The following is a 23,300-nucleotide window of genomic DNA, read 5'->3' as shown; positions in this document are numbered from 1 at the left end:
CTTTGCTTTGGAGCCAACCACTTCAACCAATAATAATAACGATAACGACTCTCTTGCCTCCTCCTTCTTCTTATCTGATGTTCCATCTGTTACCATCTGGACCTGACAGCTGAAAATACCTGAAGTACGCTCACATTTACACCACATAAATACAGTACTTTTCTGGTTAAGTGTATGTGCTCATTCCAAGCATTAGGGAAATTATATAGCCAAATAATATTAAATATCAATAACAATAATAGTATTATCATATACCATTATAATATGATCATATACTATTATAATAATATTTACAAATTATCTATTATTGAGTCCTCAAGTCATTAAAAAAGAAAACTGAATTAACACTTGTCTGATCATTTCACCTTAATTTTGTAGAATAAAGTTATTTTCTTGGTGCTAGTGAAGCAATCTGTCCTTTTTCAGTCTTCTTGTCAAGATTTTATTGCACATTGCTAATCAATACACAGAACAATTGTAGACAAGTGGGATCTCACCTCACTGTAAAAAGATTTTCTTTAAAAAATTAGGCAGAATATGAGACCACAAAAGACAACAGCCCAGGAAACAAAACAAAGGTATGAAAGAATTAAAGACATTACTGATAAGGACACAGTGTGCGAGTATATGTGTAAGTGTTGTGTGTCTAATGTCTTTACCACTCCCCCATCAGGGCTGCGGATATATCCATAGCCAATAGTTTTGTCGATAAAGAAGCCATAGTCAGAACGCCGCAGGTGACCAACGGGAACGCCGTTACGGAAAATGGCCTCCAGACCGAACATCGGTACTTTCCTGATAGAGATAGAGAGAGAGACAGACAAACACATACACACTAATCATGGATGTTGGGCCCAAACAGAATATGCCAACTTTGACAATGTCTCTTTCACACAAAAAAGTAATGTTTTTATGATAGCAAACTGCTGTTGGGTGCTTGCATCTCCGGAGCAGACATTTGACATTGCATCTTACAATCTAAATTAAGTCAAATATTTTGAATGTTTTGTGTTTTTCAGACAAAAGTCTACAAGAAAAAGTCATAAATGTATCCAAAGTTTCAGTTTGGGCCTGTATTTGCCAAAGAAAATGGAAATCTTGGGAATCTAAGACGTTAAAGTGGCTTCAATACATGAAGCTTTATTTGAGAATTATTTTTTGTCTTCTAAAATTTCCCACTATGTGAAAAATTTCTGATATTGTAAAGAAACTTTGTCCAGTTCATGAATTTCTTTCTGACTAGCTTGTAATGTCAGGCTTTACATACTCATCAATGGTGAAGCAGATGATGCGCCTCCTCAGCCCCTCCTCTTTCTGTTTCTCCAGCCTATCACGGCCCTGGAACGGGATGGAACTCTTCAGTTTGCAGGTGAAGGCTAGCCCCGCCTCCAGAGGTGTGTCATCTGGGCGAAGGTCAGCGTGCCAATGTCTGTACCCTGATAAAGAGAGGGAGAGAAAGAGCTGAGACATAAAATATGAGAAGCAACATAAGATGGGGATTTGAGCAAAAAAAGTGTTTATGCTGCTCTAATCAATATTTATGTTATCAACAATGGAAAAAATGTAACGTGAGAGGTGGCTCTTGTGGTAACACACCACAGGGTTATTTTACTGGCTGGATTTGTTATGGATATGATTACATTATTCATGACGTCTTATTGGAAGTTACCTTTCTCTATGCTGAGTGAGTCGATGGCCCTGTAGCCGGAGTTGGTGATGCCGTGCTTTGCACCAGCAGCCATGACAGCATGGTAGACTGGAAGGCAAGAGTCTTTGGGAATGTGCAGCTCCCAGCCGAGCTCTCCGACAAATGACAGACGCATAGCTCGCACCTGGATAAGAGAGGGGAAGAGAGGAGGCTTAGAGAGATGAAGAGAGGCATGTAGAGGACCAAGCTGCCATGCCTCTGCTTGTGTGTGTGTCTGTGTGTGTCTGTGTGTGTGTGTGAGTGAGAGAGAGACCAGCAGAACAAAATAGAATAGAGTAGATTCAAGGATAAGTACATAAAGAGAGAAACAGGGGAAATATAATCTCCCTTTAGAAATGAATGTTGTGTCCAAAATGCCTGAAAGACATTACATACATAACATATTTGGGGGTTAAGAGAATAGGTCAACAGTGCAGAGAAGTTGGCAGAGATGGGGCCTGAAAGAAATTAAATGAATGACTCTGAAAATTGAGGCACTGAAGGTAGAAAAGGAAACACTACAAATATTTATCAACCTGGCTGTTATTCTCATAATTCCATCCATTGTGAGTATTTGTCATTTTACTCAACACCTCCATTGTAGAGATTTTTTTTAAAAATGCAGTAAGAACGGTGTTGAATGGGGTGAGCCTCCTACAGCCACCGCAAGAAAATTAAATTTAACAGATATCATCTCAAAAAACGTCTTTCCAACTGCAAGTAAACACAGAAAGTAGTCCGCTGTAAATCACTGTGGCTGCTGTGGTAAACTGCTCAGCAGCTGTGGAACAATTACATGCAACTAGAATCTGTTTATCTTTAGTGGCAATCCATGAAAAGTGCGCAGTGTGGATGCTGTCATTCCATTTTTGAAATTCGGAGACTTGCAGGCACAATAATTTGGCAGACAGGTCAGCTATGCAGTCTGCAAGAAGATTTACAAGCATTTGCAGGGGACTACTTTTTGTTTTTTATTTCACTCACTAACAAAACCATGCCAATAAAGATGCGTATTTGGAATATTATATTGTATATTATGGATGGAGGAGAGCCGAGATGATGTAGGCGGAATGGAGTAAGGGTCCAGATGGAGGGATAAGGGATGCAAGGATGATTTGATTACTGAGTTTAGATTTTTCATGTATCTGCCAGGATAATAGTCACAATAGATACAATATGAGAATAACACCCAGATTGACAAATACCAGAATGGCTTGGATGCAAAAAATATATGAGTGAAGACTGACAGCATAAGAGAAAAGGAAAGTAAGAGAGTGAGAAAATGTGTAAGGGAGTGAAAAAATAGGAGAGAAAACTCTCTCCAACAGTTTCCCCAGTGGGTGCTGTGACAGCCAGGCCATCTGGCCAGCCAGGGATCACCCTGGGCCCCATATGTACACCATGAAACTCTGGGGAGGGAAGTACATGTAGGCCTGCGCTTATTCACAACACACACACTCCACCAGATACACAGGCGACACACTTAAACACACAGAAACACATGCATGCCTCATGCACACTGTCACTCATACATTTATCAGGCATACATCAAACACAGACACACATAGCACAGACAGACACAAGTACAAAAAATGCTCATAACACCTATCACGCATGCCAGCACACTCGCTTCAACTGGCGAGAGAGAGAGAGAGAGAGAGAGAGAGAGAGAGAGAGAGAGAGAGAGAGAGAGAGAGAGAGAGAGAGAGAGTCTAATGAGCTATGAGGGGAGCAGAGGGCAGAGGGAGCGCTCTGTTCTCACAGCAGTGCAGCCATTAAAATGTCACCCAGACGAAGCCGGCAACCAGCTGGAACACAGCACAAGCAACACGCGCACACATGCACAAACACTTCTGCAGAGCTGTGAGAAGATGCTGACTGCAATCACTGGAGCGTTGCATAATTCACGCAAGAGCAACTAAGACAGAGCGAGTGTGCATGGACATATGTCTCGCAGCATGTGGCAGTTGGTCTGAGGCCAGGAACAGTGTAGAGGTCAACCTGAGAGGCTGGAGTCACATTCCCTTACAGCATTATTGTGAGAAAATGGAAAGGAAAATACAGCAAAGTATAATTATACAATTTCCCCAGTGCTTGAAAACAACAGCGCTATAAACTTTGTTTTGAGTTTTTGACTTCAGGCGAAGATGTAGAAAGAGATAGAAGGCGGAAAGAAGGTAGAGAAAAACAAAACATGTGGACAGACTTTACTTCTAAGTAAGTCACAAGGACGACTTAAAACCTGCCATCTGTCTCACACACACACACACACACAGTCTATAATCTCTGCTGACTGAGTCTTTGAAATAAGACACCCGTTTCATTCAACAGCATGTGATTTGCATAGAATTTTGTTAGTTTTTTTTAATTACCGGCATTTAGCTAGTACTGCTAGTACTAAAGCTAGGGTTATTTTGAAGTTGCTAAATGTACTATATACAATAAATGTAGAAATGAGTTGAGGCACTGAGTGTGTGTTCTCACCTGATGCCCTGCTGCGTTGACAACTTTGTGGGTAGAGAATGGGAAAGCTTCGTTGCTCAGGTCTGTGTCCAACACTTCCTGAAGAACCTCTCGACTGCACATAAAGAGAAAACACAGGAACATTATGAACAGCAGTAGTAGTAACAAAATATTTTGCGTTTACACCCGTGCAACTGGTGTGGTGACTGCTTATCTGTATCCTTTGCAATAATCAAATCAGACTTTTTAAAAAATATTTCAAGAAAACATTACTACAAAACTACAGCAGCACCTCTTATATTTGCTGTAGAAATGTACCATGTCTCCTTCTTCCACAAACACAAACACACACAAATCAATATTACATAAAGATGAGTCAACAGAAAAAAAAAGGACTAAGTTTAGCTTACTTTGCTACTTGTGTGTGTGTGAGTGGGCAGGTAGAGGCCTTTTCTAAAGGATATTTTTGCAACAGTGTGGCAGGAAGCTACGGTTGAAGGTATTTGGGGAAGGGTTCAAGTTACGCTTTGTGTGCTGTACATGTTTGAGCATCTGTGTGGGTTATTGACGTGGTAATGACTTGATGTGGAAGTTTGTGTGAACAGGGTGAGCGGTTATGGTCATCATAATGCAAATAAAATATTTCTTGTACACAGTACATGCATGATTGCAGGCATGTATGTCATGTATGTGCTGGTATGATGCACAGGCTTATATTTCCTTCAAGCTGTCGTCCGATTTCTGTTTTCTCTTAAGCAATGCTTTGTTCACTGAACTCAAGAGCCTAAGAGCAATGCCAATTAGCTATTTATAATCAGTGAATGGCTCTGTGTGTGTGTGTGTGTGTGTGCGTGTGTGTGTGTGTGTGTGTGTGGTGAGGGAGTCTAGCAACCACCAATTTGTTCCTCTGACTTGCCACTTAACACACACACACACACACACACCCCTATCTCACAGAGGTGGTGGGCTGAGGCCGCGTATGTGCTTTAGTAATGATCCCTATCGATGGAGGACCCAGATTTTTGAAGTTGTGAAGATTGTTTTATTCTTAATCAGATTCCGTTTGTTGCCACAATGGTTACCACTCGTAATGCTTGCACATTTTCCCCAAACCATACTTTAAAGTTCGTTAAAGTTACCGGCAAACATGGCAGCCTACTAACAAATTAATGTTGTTGGAAAATGTTCGTGATGCAACTTCTTTTATTACATAACGTTAGTTGTTCAAACGTACAGTGACATTACCATGTAACATTAAAGGTAGTGTTAGCTAACGCTACGCTTGCTAGATAACATTATGCACCAATTAGTTGAACGTGACTTGCATCTATTTGTCATTAGCTAGATTTGACTCATATTTGTATTTTTATTTATGCTTGCAAATGATGCTCGTTTCAATGTGTAGTAGTCAGTGGTGTGTAACCTTACAGCCCGTGTCTGGGCCGGAGTTTCTCACCATCTTCTGTCTGTTTCTACCCCTAGCAGTGAACAAGCGGAAGACATTCACAGATTTAGGCTTCAGCTTGTTTTAAGGCTGTGCATCATCACAATGCATCCCGACCCACCTAATCACTAACTGCAGAAATCAGGTTAGTGACCCATCCTCTATAACAGTGCTTAATTTATGGTCCCGAAACTATTGATGGTATCATGGGGAGGTGCTGTGTCAAATTAGTTAGAAAGTAAAGTAAAAAAAAGTAGAAGGTACGTTTAATTGTCACATTACAAGAGAGTTGTAAAATGAAATGTGGTTTGTAACTCTCATAAATCTACAGTATACAAAAACAATCATAAAATGGAAATTACAATACACAGAAATAAACTATATTCTATGGCGCAGTGCTGAGGATCAATTTGAGTTAGAGGACACTATGCTCTCTCTTTTCCTCTATTTGCTTCTTTAGACTCTTAAGAGTAGTTTAGTGACTTGTACAATGAAGCTATACAAAAAAGGCAGAATAGGAAATGTTTACAGTCTGTAATTACAACGTAGATCTATTTTAATTTTGGTTTTGTTGACAGTAAAATGGCCAATAATAGCCTATAAACTACACGTGTTAGCACAAGTTCACTCATTGATTTAATGATAACTTATTATATCCACGTATTTAACCTGCAGTTAACTCGCTTCGCATGTCTTTCCAAGCACACTATTGGATGATAAGTACATATAAGTTTGCACGCTCCTATTGCCTATTAATAAAGTTACTGATAAACAAAAAATGGTCAAGAAGTACGAGTGGCAACAAATTTTGTTTCATTTGTTGAAAACTGTAGAAGTTGTCCTCCCTCGATAGGTATCGTCTAAATATGCAAAAACTGCCGCTGGCCCACCACCGAACAGGGTATCACATAATTTCATATATTATAAATAAGGTTCATAATTACAAAACAAATGATAGAGCACCAGTTTCACCCTTGGAGCATGCTGCCAAAGCTATGTGAGACAAAAGCTGCAAGTTAATGGACTCCCCACTCCAGAGACTTGGAATGAGACATCTCTGGGAGATAAAACTTGAGACGAGCACATTTCCATAAACGCTGTAATTTCCTCTCTCCTCAAGCTTTAAAAGAGATCAATTTGTTGCTAAGAAAACAAAACTCAAACATTGGAGGATCGATTCTCTGCAATTCTTCATATGTGGCAGAAACAATGACGAGGAGCTGAGAATCATTACAGTGTTGTGCAGAGGAATTACAGATGCCAATCTTGTTTATGCCATGAACACACACACGCACACATTTGTCTTACCATCTTTGTGGGGACATCTCAGTGACATAATGCATTTCCTAGCATGTTAACCTAACCATAACCATCACAATTACATGCCTAACCTTAACGCTAACCTAATTCTATCCTGAACCCTAAAACCAAGTGTTAACCCCTAACCAGCCTTTTAAACTTGTGGGATCCAGCATTTTCCGCGCCACAAAGCAGTTCGGTCCCTAGAAGTATAGTAAATCCCAGTTTTGTACACCACGAACACAGTAAAACACACACCCACACAAACCCAACCACACACCCACACACAAAACCTCTACAGATGCAAATACAGACACTCAGACACTCATAAGCTGAGTGCGCTTTGGATGCTCAAGAAAACTCCATAATAAAAAAACATCCTATTGTGAATGTATCTATAATGAACTGCTGCTGGTGATGCACTGCTTTCTGTTTTGACGTAAGCAATAAAAGTGATAGGGAGAAAAAAATCTGGAAAAAGAGGACACTGAGAAAAGGTGATTGAGCAAAATGGGAGGACTTGGGAGGGAAGAGCAATAGAGTTGGATAAGATCTAAGAGAAAAGAAACTTAGGCGAACAGAGGATAAGAAAAGCCTCAAGGAGAAGAAATCGACTAAGCCCACACAGAGAACAGAGTGGCCTAACCCTGCTGCTGGTATGAAGGAAGAACAAAGATGGAGGGTGGCGAGGTGGGGAGGAGAGGAGGTGAGAGGGAAAGGATAGATAGATGAGAAGTTCAGAGAATGAGATCGGGAAGAGGTAAAGGTGGCCTGGCTTGCTCTTTGAGTGAAGTACAAAGGGAAGCTGTAGGAGCAAGAAGATAGTGACAAGCTTGGACTACATCCCATGTCCGAATATGCGATACCCTTTTGCACGTGTACAGTACACGATTTCTCATCCTTACATGAAGAAATCAATAGATGGTGGTTCTGATGGACAAGAGTAAAAAAGGAATTCTGTGACGTTTTTAGTTTATGGTTCAGTTCAAGTAAAATCCAAAGAATTGCAAAACCACAAAAGTGAAGTTAAAGGGAGAAAAATGTTTGTGTGAAGAATATGGTCTCATACAAATGTAATTATTACTGTTGTTAAAGATGAAAGATATTAGGTATTGGTAGATGTGGAATTTTTTTGTCATACCATACAAATATCTGAATGGCCTACATTTTAGAACAGCCTTTTGATTTTCAAGTCTACCAGTAGTAGTAATGCAAGATCACACATCTCCCCTTCTCCAGATCCTAGAACCTGTAGGATCAAACCCTACGGGTGCTTTTAAATTTAACCAAAGTTACAGTGACACACACACACAATGGAAGTTGCTGAATGTTATCAGCCACAAGAGCAAGAGATTTTCCAGGGCTTGAAATAAATCAAACAGCTATATACGTACTTCTTTCATACATAAACACTGCGTTTGACAGCATTCATATAGCATACTACTGTTACAACTTAATCCTTGGTCGTCCTCGTTCAGGGATCTAAGCTGTACAGTATAATTTCATAAGACATTATAAAGACTTAATATTTAGTCCGTGAAAGTTGTCAGTGCAGTGTTTCCACTAGTGAGTCATCATGGCAGACGGTGCAGGTGAAGAGATGTAGGAATAAGATTACCTTTCTATTACAAAAACATAATGTGCCAATCTAAAATTTAATATCATGTTGAACTCTGAGACTGAGAAAAGCAGAGTTTATTGTTGAGAGGCCTTAAATCAGTTAATAAACACCAGTATCTACTATGAGGTTATAGTTATCCTATAACAATTCTGTACCCAGGTATATTATTTGGACCCATTTTGCAGAGAAAACACAGAAAGATATGTTGTCTATTGCGTTACAAGACGCAGACACGGTGGATATTTTACAAGCACGGACCAGGTAAAGAGAGAGTGAACAGTGAACACACCAGTGAAGATGGTTGGTTTTGATCGTTTCTATGGGCTACATCATTAACAAACCTCCTCCACATGTGGCGCACCGGCTGATGTGAAAATGAATCGCAGGTGGTAAACTCCTTCTGTGACTTTTTGGCAACTTTATAAAACATACTTCTGATGAAGAAAGTCAACAGAGCAGACACATACAGGGAGAGAGCAAGAGAGATGTAAGCAGTTAGAGCAGAGACCAGAGATGTAGGTGTGGGTGTCTGTGTGTGCGCGTGGGGAAAAGAGAACTGAAGGGAAAAGCAAGGTGACCAGATTCAAGTAGTGAATAAACACTAAAACAAGATGGAGAGTGAAGTAAAATTTAAATGGTGAAATAAGAAATAACCTACTAGAAAACAAACAGATTCCATCTGGTAGATGTTGAGATTAGAGATCTCCCGAGCCAATCCAAAAGAATCCAGGAGCTGATCCAGGCATATTTTAATGGTGTCAGCTAAAATAAAGCTGATAATTCAATTCTTCACTGGTTAAAATGACAAATTTCCCATGCAGCTGAGCAAATGTCTCTATATAAACGCTGAACCCGAGAGTAACTGGATATGATGCCAAAATTAAACTTGTCTGTTGGTAACAGTACATTTTCTATGATTCATCGATTAATAAAATGCATCGACACAAATTCTTTGCATCGATGCTTCGTTTAATCCATATAACTAAACACAACAGTGTTTCACACGGACATTTATTACTGTCGCGCTTACGCTGTGAACACGACGTGATTATAATGGACCTGTTTGCAAAGTGGAGGAAGAGAGAGAAAATAGCGAGGGACAAAGAAGAAAGTGTCCAAAATGTCCTTTCTTTATAATAACAAACAAAAGACGTTGCGTGTGCAGGATCACTCGTTTCACATTTCACGTGTATTCTTGACAAAACGTGGTTTGGAGACCAGCGTCGGGTGACACAGCTGCTGTCAGCTTGTGTAGTGTGTGACCCCCTGTCACCGATCAGTCACGTAGTGTGAACGCCACAACGACTTCAAGACTCCCATCACATGACTGCAAGTTGTGTAGTCTGAACAGCACGGCATCGGCCGACGCTGAAAGTCGTGTAGTCTGCACGAGCCTTTAGTATAACTTGTATATGTGCACTTGTGATGTTTGTGTTTGTAAAGCAGCTGTCTGATTGTTGGTCTGATGTTTACTATATGACACACTATTAATTTCCGAAAGGACCAATAAATATCTATCACCTATAAACATGCATAGCTGATCCCGAATTTTTTTAAAAGTACTTCTTAAACGATGCATCAATGAATCGAAATAACCGATAGAAGCTTCAAATACTAAAATCATCGTTAGCTGCAGCCCTACTATAATCTATTAATAATTTAAGCTTGCAAACTTAATAGTTTATAGTTATCAGGTCAAAATCAGTATCAGCAGATACCCAATATTAAAAGGAATCGGATTGAGATCGATTGAGAAATAATTTATCTGGACATACCTAGTTGAAATATTTCACCAGATAACTGAAAACGTTGACCTGCTGGTGGTCTGAAGTAAGCTAGTCATGGGTCAGTGCCAGGTTCAACGTTTAAACCCAACTGTTGTGGACACAGAGAGTGCAACTGCAACTAATCTTTATATTTTATCATTCACTCAGTTCAAAAAATAGATTTGAATTTATCATGAAACAGCAGAGTTACCCATGAACCTCCCTGCTCCTGTCTCCTGTTTTCAACCCACCTCCGCCCCTGTACTCACTCACCTCTTCTGCCCCTGGCCAAGTCTTGAAGATAGGCTCTTAACCTGCTTTCCCTCTTATCGATCGAACAGCTCGTCTTTTTTCCCCACCTTTCATGTGCAGTATGTGATTCATAACTCATCTTTGGACCAATCAGTTAATTTTTTCCCCCCGTCTACCATTCTTTTTTTGTCACTCACTCCTTTTCCTTTTCTCACCTGGATATATAAATCCTGACAATGTCTCCGTTCATTCATAGCCCTCTTTCATCCCTCTCTCCTCCTTTTCTTGTCCTACCTCTTGGGTCCCTGGATGCTGATCATCCCCATGTCCTCAGAGTGGTCTGTCAGCTGGCAGCGGAAGCCTTGGTCCTGAAGTACCGTTTTAATATGGTTCCAGTTGTGTTCTGCTACACCACCTCCGATGGCCAGATAGTATGCATCACCTGGAGGAAAGGCAGGAAAGGAAAGAAATAAATAATGATTAAGTGATGGTTTTCCAGAGGTGGGACCAAGTCATTGTTTTACAAGTCCGAGTCAAGTCTCAAGTCTTAGCACTCAAGTCCCAAGTCCAAACCGATCATGACTGGCAAGTCCGAGTCAAGTCTCAAGTCAAGGACCAACAAGTCCAAGTCTTAAACTTTGAGTTTCGAGTCCTAAACAACCCATAATGCGCTCTTCACCAAATGTAAAACCATTTCAAAAGTTTTTATAAGTTAAAAATAAAGAAAATGTATTGAATGAAGCATTAGCCTGTACAGAAAGAAGGCAGAGGTGCAATTTCACACAAAAATGTTCTATAATTTCATGAATTAAATTAAATGTTCATGTAGGGCTGCTAATTATTTTGGTCAATATTGAGATCACAATTATTTAACAGGATTACTCATTGCCTTAGGAAACATTAAACTACTGAACTTCTAAAATGTAATACTTTCTTTTTAAAAACTATTCTATATACACACACACACACACACACACGTTACTCCAAAATCTCATATAGCCCATGAAATAAGAATAATCCAACATTATTAACTTTAAGCAGCATCTACAGTGCAAGAGGACCACAGTTTCCCCCCAAGTTGACAGCTTTGGTTGAGGAATGGGTCACTGAGGGGGCTCTGTGTGTATGTTTGTGTACGTGTGTGTGTGTGTGTATGTTTGAGTAAGTGTGTGTGTGTGTGTGTGTATGTTTGAGTAAGTGTGTGTGTGTGTGTACACGGAGGGGAGCAGTGCAGGTGACAGGTGAACTACTGGAGTTGATGAAGTTACGTTACAGAACGCTGAAATAAAACCGTGTTGTTTTGTGGAGAGATGCAGTGACAGAAACCAGCGGTGAGAAAACTATAAATCGCTATGACGTTAGAAGAGGCAGACACCTTGAATATTTACAAGCACCGATCAGGTAAAGCAACACTGAACACACTTTTTAGACAGGGACGAGCGGCTCAGCTGTAAAGGAAAGAGGTGCGCTGGATTTATAAAACAAAACGAGTGTCGTTTTGAAACAGCACCCAGCGCTATTATCGTTTTATCTTAATTAACTTGTTTTTATAATTGGTGGAAGCAGCATCATGCAACAGTTGAGGCAGTCTCTCTACACTGTTTCGACCTGACCTTTCTTTTCTCCGTGATATGGAGGAATTTAGAAAGTTGTGTGGCGCTGCGTCAGGCCCCCAGCTGTTGTGCATAAATTAAGCGTAAAATTCATCCAGCCAGAGGGTCCGATCACGAACGGTTCATAGTGCACCCATTGTAGGTACCGGAGAGGGAGTGGGTCGCTGGGGCGTACAGGGACAGGAGATAACGGAGCGGCCGGCCGCGCTTCGGACGGTGGAGGAAGCTGCACGTTCCAGTCTAATTGAGCACCGCATTATGTTGATGCGCTGCGCAAGTTTATATCATAATTTATATTTGGGCATGGGGAGTGTCAAGTCAGCTCGAGTCAAAAGGCTCAAGTCCAAGTGAAGTCACGAGTCATTGGTGTCAAAGTCGAGTCGCAAGTCTTCTTTGATTTTGTCAAGTTAAGTCTAAAGTCATCATTTTTGTGACTCGAGTCCACACCGCTGTGGTTTTCTATACATCAAAAAAACACAACAATTAAAAACCAGAACTAGAATGACTACAACACACACAGCACATAAATTGACGTCAAAATACAACAAAAGGTAGAACAGCAGATGTTATATTTCTCCAATAAATAGGCTACATTTGCCTGATCTGTGTGTACGCGAGGCAACAACAGCCTATCTGAGCTAAAACCGGAGATGCTGCAGCTACATACACCCCGACAACGCCACTCTTTTAATTCATTGTTTTTGGGGGTTTTTTTCTGGTGAAAGAACTGGCAGATGAGTACATACATAGAAAAGTAGGGAAAATTACTGAATGGCGAACACAACAATAGATGCATCCAGCAAAGCACCAAGATAGATTTCACATAGATAGAATGATGCAAATAGTATGATGCAAATAACAGAATAAACAGAAGAAAAATTGGTGGGAGAATATAATGATGAACATAACAGATATACAGTATTGATAGACAGACTGGGAGACAGAACAATAAATATATCCAAAATAAGATACAATAGACTGACAGATATCCAGCAGCAGATAAAAATACAACAGTTAAAATGAAAAACACAAACAGTGATGGATTTATAAACAGTAGAATAAAATAACAAAGAGCAATACAGGTAACAGTAAAGCAGGTTTGTAAAACAACACACACACACACACACACACACACACACATCCTCCATTTCTCACCATTGAACTCTGGTGCCAGGGGCAGGTTGGCAGCACCATGCTCCAGTCTGCTCACTGTCAGGTCAGCCTCCGCCCCTCCTCTCTTATTCAGCATGCAGGTATACACAGTGGAGCCTGAAACACACAAGAACACACACATTAACAATTAATTCCTGTGGCAGACTTTGTAGGCCAATTTAAAGCGTGCAGTCTCTTGGATCCAAGCCGACAAAAATCTCAGAATAAAAATGAAGCCGAATCTGAGGTCAGTCTTCTGTTTGTAACTGATTCCTTGTGAGTAATTCAGTTTGTATGCTTTTGTGTGACTGTATGTGTGTGTTTGTGTGTGTGCTTTCCTGCCCCCCCCATGTGTGAATAAGAATGAATTTTTAATAAACTCAAGCATACTTACACTTCTTTTACAACTTTGTTGTTTTTTAAGAGGCAATCACTATCAATCTCTGCCTCCAGGGAATGCATTGGCCCTGACAACACAAGAACCTCGTCTTCTTGTAAAATAGTTACCAAGGAAACGACTAAAGTATGAACTCTGTTTATACTGATTGCTGAGAACATCACTTAACAAAAATACTGATAATGAGAACATCATGAAAATAATTTCCTAACAAATGAAGTCGGTAATCACAAGAGAAAAAATAACATTTCATCCACTGGCCAAAAGAGCTGGGGACATTCTGATATGTGGCTGTCCCTCTGTCATCTCTCATTTGAATGAATGACTGATGTTACCATTTCATTTCGTCGCTGGTATTAAAGAAAAGGGCAGCGTAAATGTTTCGGTGAGACATCAAATATTCTCAAAGCAAGTGTGACCACTGTAACTGATGTACATTGAGAAGTGGGGACATGAAAGAGAGAGTGAAAGCAAGGGCGGATGATGTGTCGAAAAAGCCACGTTTTTGAGAAACCACCTCTTCGGTGGGGTGACATCTGGTTGTCATAATGAGTGGAGGGTAATAAAGTGGAATTAGATGTCAGCAATCATCAAAATCAATCATGCCGGCTATAGAAAAGAAAATATTGCATTTACAGGTATCACGCAGGTAAACACACTTCCTGGTGTGTGCTTAACACCAGCTGTGCGAAAAAGAGGTCATTTTGTGTTTTTTTCCTTACCTTTATTCTGTTATATATCTTTTTTTGTGCATGTAATAGATGAGAAGCCCAAAGTCCACCCCAAAGGGAGTTACCATCTCCCACAGAAAACACTGCTCCTCGACTGTAGTCCTGCCTTAACTTCCATAACCTATCTACGTCACTTTGTAACTCACGTTGTAATGTTGCCTAACGTCTAGTGAAATAACGTTATTGTGTAGAGACAGTGCACTGTTAAATGATACATATGACAGATACATTTGTTACAAATTATTAATTTACCCCTCTGAAACGTCTTGCTCCAGACAAGGTTGCGGAGCTGGTTTGTGTTGTTCTGCCTGTGTTTGGTTTAGACTCAGGCTCGAGCTAAAACAGTGTGTTCTACACACAGGGTATAAAGAGGAGCTGCAGCAATGTGCAGTATGACAAAAATATATCATGTTTTTTGAAAATAAAACAATGTAAACCTAGTCCGGTACAACCCCTAAATGAAATTATGAACCTGAAAATGAGCATAATATGACCACATTAAAGGGTTATTCCAGCGATAATGCACTTCAATTACACCGGGTTTCTTTAAAGAGGAAGACTGTATATAAAGAGTATTTGTGATATTCCACTTTATTCATATATACAACAACAGTTTTTTTTACAGTATTAACACTTATTTATGTTATTATTGCCCCCTAGTGTCTTGTTGACCTATGGCACCCACCTTATTACTTAATTGGATAGTAAGTGATTGTAATCCAATACACGTTTTGTTCAATTCAGCAAATATTTCCTCACGGTTTGCTAGCTCTCCATTTTGTGTGTGCTCTTAAAAAAAGAATCAGGTTTTCCTAGACAGCCCTGGCTCTGTAAATGGAAAACAAAGAAAGCGGTGTGTAGGGCTGACCCCAAATAGTCGAAGATTCGATGCTTCGATGGGCGGAGCCTGATTTGACTGTCAATCTCACAGTCGAAGCTTTGCAGCGAAACAAGGATCATGCCATTTATGTGATATGGGGGTGCTGATTTTACATAGAACTACCAGTTTTCTCCCAATAAGTTAAAATACAGCCTATTACAATACACATTTCAACATTTAATGCTGTAAATAAACATGTAAAAAGAAAAAAACAACTTCCAATAAATGTTTTTAAAGTGCGTGAATAAATCCAAAATTGTAACCCTAACCCTGGGTCGTCAGTGCGCATGTGTAGGCATAGCGTTTGTGTGTGTAGTGGCAGGAGGAAAACTTGCTGAAGAGATGGAGCCACAGCTTCACCAGTGTTGTGCCGAGTTGTACGCACCTCGCGGGACTTTCTGGTAATTTATCACTGTTGATGAACCACACAAAGAATATTATATCATTTTTAAACAACCACTACTTGAAATAGAGCCGCAAGGAACCGCGACGTGCATTCAGTTGAAGGAAGCACAGCAAAAACTCTGCTTACAATCGCCGTGCACAAAAACACACGATTCGACTATCAGTCGACTTGACGATTCTGATTTTACTGTGGTTTAATTTTTGTACAGTGGGAGGAAGAAGGGACCCGTCATCCATTTGGATATACAGTCTATGGGTCAGATCTGTGGGGTGGTGCCAAACGGAGTCGCCAAAATTGGACATTTTGAAATCCCACATAGATGAGATGACAGATCTAAGTTTCTGAATTTATTCTGTTCAGCAGTGAAAATGGACAGTGGATGAAGTAGGAATGTGAAGAAAGTGGAGAAAATATTAGAAGCATTTGGAGATTTGCCCATTTTCACATCTGTACACACCAGTCACTGCAGAAAGCAGGAGTACCCGTCGGTTTGTTGATTTTGAAAAGTTACGATATACTACATACTGGCATTTAGTATTAGTGGTATTTTGAGATTTAGTGGAAGACTGGACTGTTTTGCTCATGTGTTGGCATTTTGTTCAGTCCCTCTATCCATGTATCTGCCCTCTTCATTCTGTCAATCTTATCTCCCATCTGTCTGTGTCTGTGCATCTATGTGTGTGTGTGTGTGTGTGTTCTTGCTGCAGAAAACTGACCTGGCTTCTTGTTGACATCAGCAGTGAACAGCCAATCAGCCGCCTTCTTGGCATCTGGTCCAGTGAGATAGAACTTTCCAAAGTAGGACATGTTAAACACGGCCACACCGTGTCTACATGAAAGGCACTCGCTCTTAATCTGCATTATTTAAAAAAAAAAAAACACACACACACACAAGACACACACTTCCAATTAACACAGACGCTGACATTAAACGTGCGTGTCTTCCTCTCTTTGCCAAACATTTCTACGATGACTGTATAAACTTGGAGCCAAATCCTTGAAGGAAACATTCATCACAACTGTGATATTAAAGGGAGAACTAATAAAGAGGTTCTGACGTCAGTGTTGGTAATTCTCCCCTTGTGGTGTGTCCTCTGAACTGATGAGTTAGTTTGGTGTGCACTTTATGCTCTATAAACCTCACTGACTGTACTCTCATCACTGTCAGTTGTGCGTGATTGTTATTTCCCATGAGGACACATGTTCCCTTTCACCATGGGAGCATTTATATTCATCTGGGGACCCAGAGTTTTTTTGGCCCATAGACCAGGAAGGTGCATGTAATTTAATAACATTGTTCTACTGAATAATGCACACATTCTCTCTCTCTCTCTCTCTCGCACACACACACACACACACGGTTGGCATCTCACCACGTCATGATGCGGAGGGAAGTCGAAGGTGTACTCTTTGCCCAGCAATTCGTTGTATTTGTAGTTCACATTCTTCTTAATGTCATAAGCACCATAGTAATCATAGTCTTTAACCTTTCGCAATAATACAGACAAACATATAGTTAGGGGCTAATTATTTATCAGTGTTTCCAAGTACAGACAAGGACACAGCATTGGGCCAGATACTGTCAGTGCCGCCCATTATTGGCAGTCAATCTGTTCCAACAGTCCCTATCCAGCAAGTACCAGAGAAAATTTGCATCTCACTTGTTTATGTCATATGTAATATGAGAATGTAAATAAATCACTGGTGTGCATGTGCTTGTGCACAGTATATACAGTATGTGTTTAGTGTAAGTGTGTGTGTTGTCTCACAGGAGCGGGCTTGTCTTTGTTGAACCAGCCAGGTCTTTCCCATCCATGTCTCTCCTGGAACACACAGCCCTGCTCCATCAGCACCTTAGACAGACAATCACACACACACAAACAAAGAGATAAAATCAACACAGAGGGCACCACGCAGCGGAGAATGTTTACTGTTCAGCGTTTACTGTGGATTCATTGCATGCAAACTAATGCCCACGTAAAAAAATCTGGATGTGTTTGATGATATATTCACAAAATTGTATCCCTGTAAATGTATTCTTATATTCAGCAACTTCACCCCACTCAACTGAAAACATCTATTGCCAGAGCAACCACAGTCTTACTCAAGGGCATTTTACTGCTGTTTTTAAGCATTTAAGCAGCACGAATGGATTTTTTGTGGCCACTTGGGGGCAGCACAACAAGCTGTACCTACAACATTGACATAGTATCACATTATAACGTAGTTATTGGGAACTTGCTAGCAAACAATAAATATTACATCAACCTAACATAGGAGGGATTGATGAGAAATCCCTCTTTTAGCACAACCTGTTGCAAAAATAATACACTTAAAAATTCTTGATTTCTTGACCAGTGTTAAAATAGGATGTTTCAGCGCTCACCATCCTCCTTGTTAAAACTGACAGCCACCCACATTTGGTAGGTATGTTCTGTTATGCTCTCCTCCTAGCAGGCAGCTAGCTGTCTCTTGCCAAAACTTCCCACACCAAGCTATATTTATCATCCGTGCTACCGAGGTGGAGAAAATGCGTGAGCAGCAGTGTCAGAGATGGCCTCTTTGTGCTCTGAAATAATCTCATTTTGCCTCCTAAAAGTAGACAATGTCATTATTTGCACAGGGACAGCTTCCTCGGCAGATCAAACTCCTTAAGTATCTCTTAGCCATAATAGATGCAGTCGTGATTAGGAGCAGGAGCCAATATCGTGAACAGAAGCTCATTTAAAAAATAATAATTAGACTCAGTGTTTTTTCTTCTTTTCTCTGCCACCCCTACATTTATCTGAGGCTCTCCAACAGTAGCAGGGCTAGTTGCTAGGTGATGGCCCTGAACAAGTGATTAGCAGGGGTCTAATGGGCTTGCAGGCGAGGGTTGGACCAACCCAGTCTCACAGGGACTGTGCTCTCATTTAAGCTGTCTACCTGAGAGCAGTTATTTGTGTCTTTTCAGTGCTCTATACTGTAGCTGGCTAGCATAAAATCTGTTGCCATTATTAAACTGAACATAACATGATAATACCTCACTGTGTTATCATGCAAATGAAGGTATTTTGTGCTGGCTGGAGAAAGACATAAAGGTAAGGAATTAAGCCTTAATGTGATAGTGTTGTTAAACAGGACATATCTTCCACAGCTGTCTAAAAATAACACTGCTGACGCAATCTATTGAGCCTTGGAAGGGTCCATCAGCTCATGTGTTTTATGCTAGACAAAATGCTTTCATTTTAAAGTGCCATCAATAGGGGCACAGTTTAGCTCACCTAGTAGAGTGGGCATCCCTTGTACAAGGCGCAGTCCTTACTGCAGTGGCCCAGGTTTGAATCTGACCTGCGGCCCTTTGCCCCTTACGTGTTGCCCCCATCTCTCTCTCTCCCTAGTTTCTTGCGGCCATGGCAAATGATTTTGTCCTTTTCTATACTGCATCAAGCAGTAGCAAGATATGTTGTATGGGGGCGTGAATGTGACAAAACTGTTTTTCTGTAAAATTCACGCAGACACAGTGGCAGCTGTTTTTATTTTGATGCACATATGTCTCTGGTGTGTTACTCTTAAGACGGCCAGAGCATGATATTTGTTTTTTCAGTTCCATGAATTGTTAGGGGTCGAAGCCCGAGTGGGGCTGGGAACCCGCGAATGCAAGGCACTGCGGTTCCCAGTACCAGTGGAGCTGGGAACCCCATTGTATTCATTCTCGTTTTTTTATTTTTATTCTTCTGCAACTAAAACTCATACTGCAGCCTAGACGGTAAGGTCAACGCGCTTGGGCTTGGAACATACGAAGGCGCATATCAAATCTGGTATAGGCCACGCCAACTTTCATCTATAATTTTTTCCGCAAAATCGCGAAAACTGAAAAACTTATTTTGATTAACTCTCCAAAGTCGCAAGTCCGATCAGCACCAAACTTGGCACGGACCATCTCTGGGCGAAGCTGATACAGGCATGTGCTCACCAGGTCGATACATGAAAAACTGTTCCAATTATAGCTAACAAATGTTTGCGAAAAACACTAAAAACAGGAAGTCATGTCATATCTTAGGGTTGGAATGGCCGAGCGACACCAAACTTGAGGACCTTATGCGGCACAACTTACCAAAGGGCTGTATAAAATTTAGTGTCATTCGGCAATAGGTGGCGCTAAATCGTATATGAAATAACACTCACATAGACATACATTTATTTTATTTCTCCTTAACCACAAGTCCGTTTAATTTCAAACTCTGGTCGTTCATTAACCTCGGGCCACCGGAGCCGGGGCGGGTCACCTCACGCTGCCTCCACAGGGCAAGGAGCGTGGCTGGCGCTGGGGGTTTGGACCCCGCTTACAACTGCTTGCAGTTCTAGTTCTTTTTGTAATCACAATATTAAATTAGATATTAATTCATCCAAAATACAAGTACTTTTTTCTTCATAATGTACAAATTAATTGTGAAGACACAAATCACTAACTGAAAAACATTAAAGTAGTTACCATCTCTTCATGCCTTTGCTCATTCTGTGCAAAACCTTTAAAAAAAAGCCCTTTGGGATATTTGGTTAATTATGCATGAAATATGTCAGGGAAGCTAAATAAAACAAGTTCTAAGAAAGTAGTAGAAATGATCTACAAAAAACATTGACAACATTGCTAATGCAATTTCTGTGACAGTAATTTGTTCTGAAAGCATGCCGGCATGCATGAGCAGGGGTAGAAACTGCAACAGTTAAAGGTAAATGAAGTCTGGAGCAGAAAAAGCAAGGCTAAGGGGGTCATCAATGCATAAAATATGGTGGCGAGGCCCATTAAAAGAGTTTGTGTCTGGATAATGAGAGAAAGGAAGCTGAAAGACATCTGAGACCGGGCTACCGAAGCTAAGTGTATCATTTATAGTCATGTTGGCAAGGATCGCATTAATAAATGTAGCTGCTGGGGATAAGTTAAGCTGCTAACTGCTGTCTGCCCGAGCTTGAATCAGCTATTTGTCTCTACATTTGAGCAGAGAAGACAAGAGGAGAGAGTGAGACAAATTATATATTTGCAAATACATGCATCACCATTACTTCAAGACTAGCTTGGCAAAATATTATATGTAATATAAAGTACCTATCTATCTATCCATCTTAAATGACAGACATGAAAGCACACATAGTTGGCTCTCCATTCCTATTTGCAACTTAAAACTGATTTTTAGCATCATCAACTGAAGCATACCCTATTCAACATCTACTCCGTGCATTCATGCACACACACTTAATGTTCAAGCCTGCACAACCTGGGGCATTGTTGACACGGTGATTTGCCACATTACAGTTTCAATTATCCAATCAGACGCTGAGGTTACAGAGGTTAAGAAACAACGGCATCACTTTTTCTCTCTCAAAATATAGACTGTGACAAGAACAAAAGACACTGGCAACCAGAAGGCGAGACAGAGGTAGAAACAGACATTAAATATGAATAGCAGGATGAATTGAAGAAAAAAAACTGCATTGGGTAGGATGTCAGAAAGAGAGAATACCACATTGAGTGAAGGCCGTGGGTAGACACATGGAAAAAAACAGAGGTAAAAAAGGTAAAGGAGAAAAGGGGTGAGTCATACAACCTCTAAAAATACAGGAAGTTATCGAAGATGATGGCAGGTAAGATGCGCCTGTGACTTAAAGAGATGAACTGGTATCATCTATGTTTGGAAACCTCGTCGATATGGGTCCAGAAACTTTCCATCAGCTATGCAAAAGACAAAATTTTTTCACTCAAAATGAAAAGCCCTGCTTATCTAACTGAAAATGCTTGAATTAAGCAAAGGTTGTGCTTAACTTATCATTAAAATATATATTTATGAATATGGTCCCGTAACATCTCAGGGAGAGGCACCAGAATCGAGAACATTGTTGGTGGAAACAAATAACAGGAACATGTTTCAACATAACACAATAACGCCACAAAGAATATTTTCTTGTTAATTTATCTTTGTGTATTTGTGTTATCACTAATTTTATAGTTTGACAATATTTTCCTGTTTTTTTATAAAATAACTATCTGTTCATAGTTCTTTTCATTCTAGTTTTCTATCATAAGTAATAGTTGTGTACATGTACAGAGGCAAGAAAAAAAAATCGTTGCCATTTAACCTGTCGTCCCGCGACTTAAATGACTCATCACAGTTGAAAGGAGTCTGACTAACTCACACCAGAGAGACGCACATTTGGTTGGGTTGTTTCCTTGAACTCCTCAAGAAACGCCCTGTTTAACCGTCTGCAGTAGAGATCAAACCACTCATCTACCTGATGGAAAGGGTCCTTCCTCATGTTTCGGCTGGCCAGAGGCTCATCAAAGGGGAACACCACAGAGTAGTTTTTAGCATACGACTCGTGGCTCCTCTCTCTGATCCAGCGTTGGTTGTCTGTCAGCGAGTTATGGAAACGCCTTAGACAGGAGGGAGAGGAATTCAAAAAGATTAGTGCTCATTAAAAGTCACAATCCTTCTGACTTCATTAAAACTTCATAATTATTCTGGTCCCTGCTGCTCCTTTGATAAAATGCCAATCGGAAGCTCAAAACCATGCTCTGCTTTATAGAGTGACACGTCCTGAGATCACTGTTGCCCCTCAAACACTTTAAATGCGCTGATGTACCTGATGTCGTATCCATACATATCCTTTTCAGGGCGGCCATGTATGATCCAGTGAGCCAGCTCTCTACCACAACCACCTCCCAGCATCATACCTCACAAAAACACACATACAGAAAAAGAAACAATAAACACAGAAATTATTATGAACATCATTTCATAAATCACATTCAGTAGTTTGCAGAAAACACAATCACTCAATCAATTTTAATAATCAAAAAGTACATAATTAAGCTCAATTTGGTTCTATCCGTTCTTATCTTATTTTAAATGGAATATCTTTGGGTTTTGGTCTGCAATCAAAAAAAATTTGTCTTTGATTAATCGTTTTTGTCGATGAAATGTCAACTACTAATGAGAAATATGCACATCATAAATACCCAGAGCACAAGTTGACAGCACTATTTTGGTGATGGGCATGTTTCACTATTTGTTTCACTATTCTGATGAATTAATTGATAATAAAATGATCTTAAGTTGCAGAATGAATGCACCACTTTTATCCTGCTGTCGCAGATTACTGGGTCTCTGATGCAAGCACTAGCTTGGAAATGACCAGGACCTCTCTCATCTTCTCTCTCACTGATAGTCTGCCTGAAAGACTGTGAGTATGTCTCATTAATTTGGAAAATAATAGAGACGTTCTGTCCTTTGCTACAGCCTCTATATGTCATATGATCTAAAGAGGATTGTTTTGACTTTTGTTCCATCATTTGACCCTTGCTCACAGCTGCCGCAGGGCAATCCGACCTCATCAGCTGCACCCGACGGCTGCAGCCTCCTGTTCATTTCAACTAGACCAACAAACAAACGCTGGTTATTCAGTATTTTATACATCAGTCCCAAAACCGATGGGTTAATGAGCTGCTCCCTTTTAGCAACCCCCTTCTTGTGTTGTTTTGCTGCTAATTTGCATACATCATGTTTGTGTGTTGTGTGTGCGCGTGTATACACTCTTACATGTGTTGCGAGCAC

The 23,300-nt window shown here is 40.3% G+C and overlaps 1 protein-coding gene across 5 annotated transcripts in view; it reads right to left on the bottom strand.

The window, feature by feature from the left end:
* Positions 1-23,300, bottom strand: part of sardh (sarcosine dehydrogenase) — a 46,879-nt gene that overhangs the window by 2,803 nt on the left and 20,776 nt on the right. For all 5 annotated transcript variants that reach the window (XM_038734179.1, XM_038734180.1, XM_038734178.1 and 2 more), the window contains exons 11-21: positions 22,330-22,420; positions 21,979-22,120; positions 17,481-17,564; positions 17,085-17,198; positions 16,428-16,566; positions 13,301-13,414; positions 10,827-10,974; positions 4,172-4,265; positions 1,670-1,832; positions 1,268-1,436; positions 660-795 (exon numbers count right to left, since the gene is read on the bottom strand). In XM_038734179.1, the coding sequence (XP_038590107.1) occupies positions 660-795; positions 1,268-1,436; positions 1,670-1,832; positions 4,172-4,265; positions 10,827-10,974; positions 13,301-13,414; positions 16,428-16,566; positions 17,085-17,198; positions 17,481-17,564; positions 21,979-22,120; positions 22,330-22,420 (1,394 nt within the window). The remainder of the gene's footprint in view (positions 1-659; positions 796-1,267; positions 1,437-1,669; positions 1,833-4,171; positions 4,266-10,826; positions 10,975-13,300; positions 13,415-16,427; positions 16,567-17,084; positions 17,199-17,480; positions 17,565-21,978; positions 22,121-22,329; positions 22,421-23,300) is intronic.

The sequence above is a fragment of the Micropterus salmoides genome, unplaced genomic scaffold, assembly GCF_014851395.1.
Source record: "Micropterus salmoides isolate LMB-PRFRI ecotype aquatic unplaced genomic scaffold, ASM1485139v1 Ms_hic_scaffold_20, whole genome shotgun sequence".
Lineage (NCBI taxonomy): Eukaryota > Metazoa > Chordata > Actinopteri > Centrarchiformes > Centrarchidae > Micropterus > Micropterus salmoides.
The sequence above is the reverse complement of the archived record's forward strand: the minus strand, read 5'-3'. Positions and strand labels throughout refer to the sequence as shown.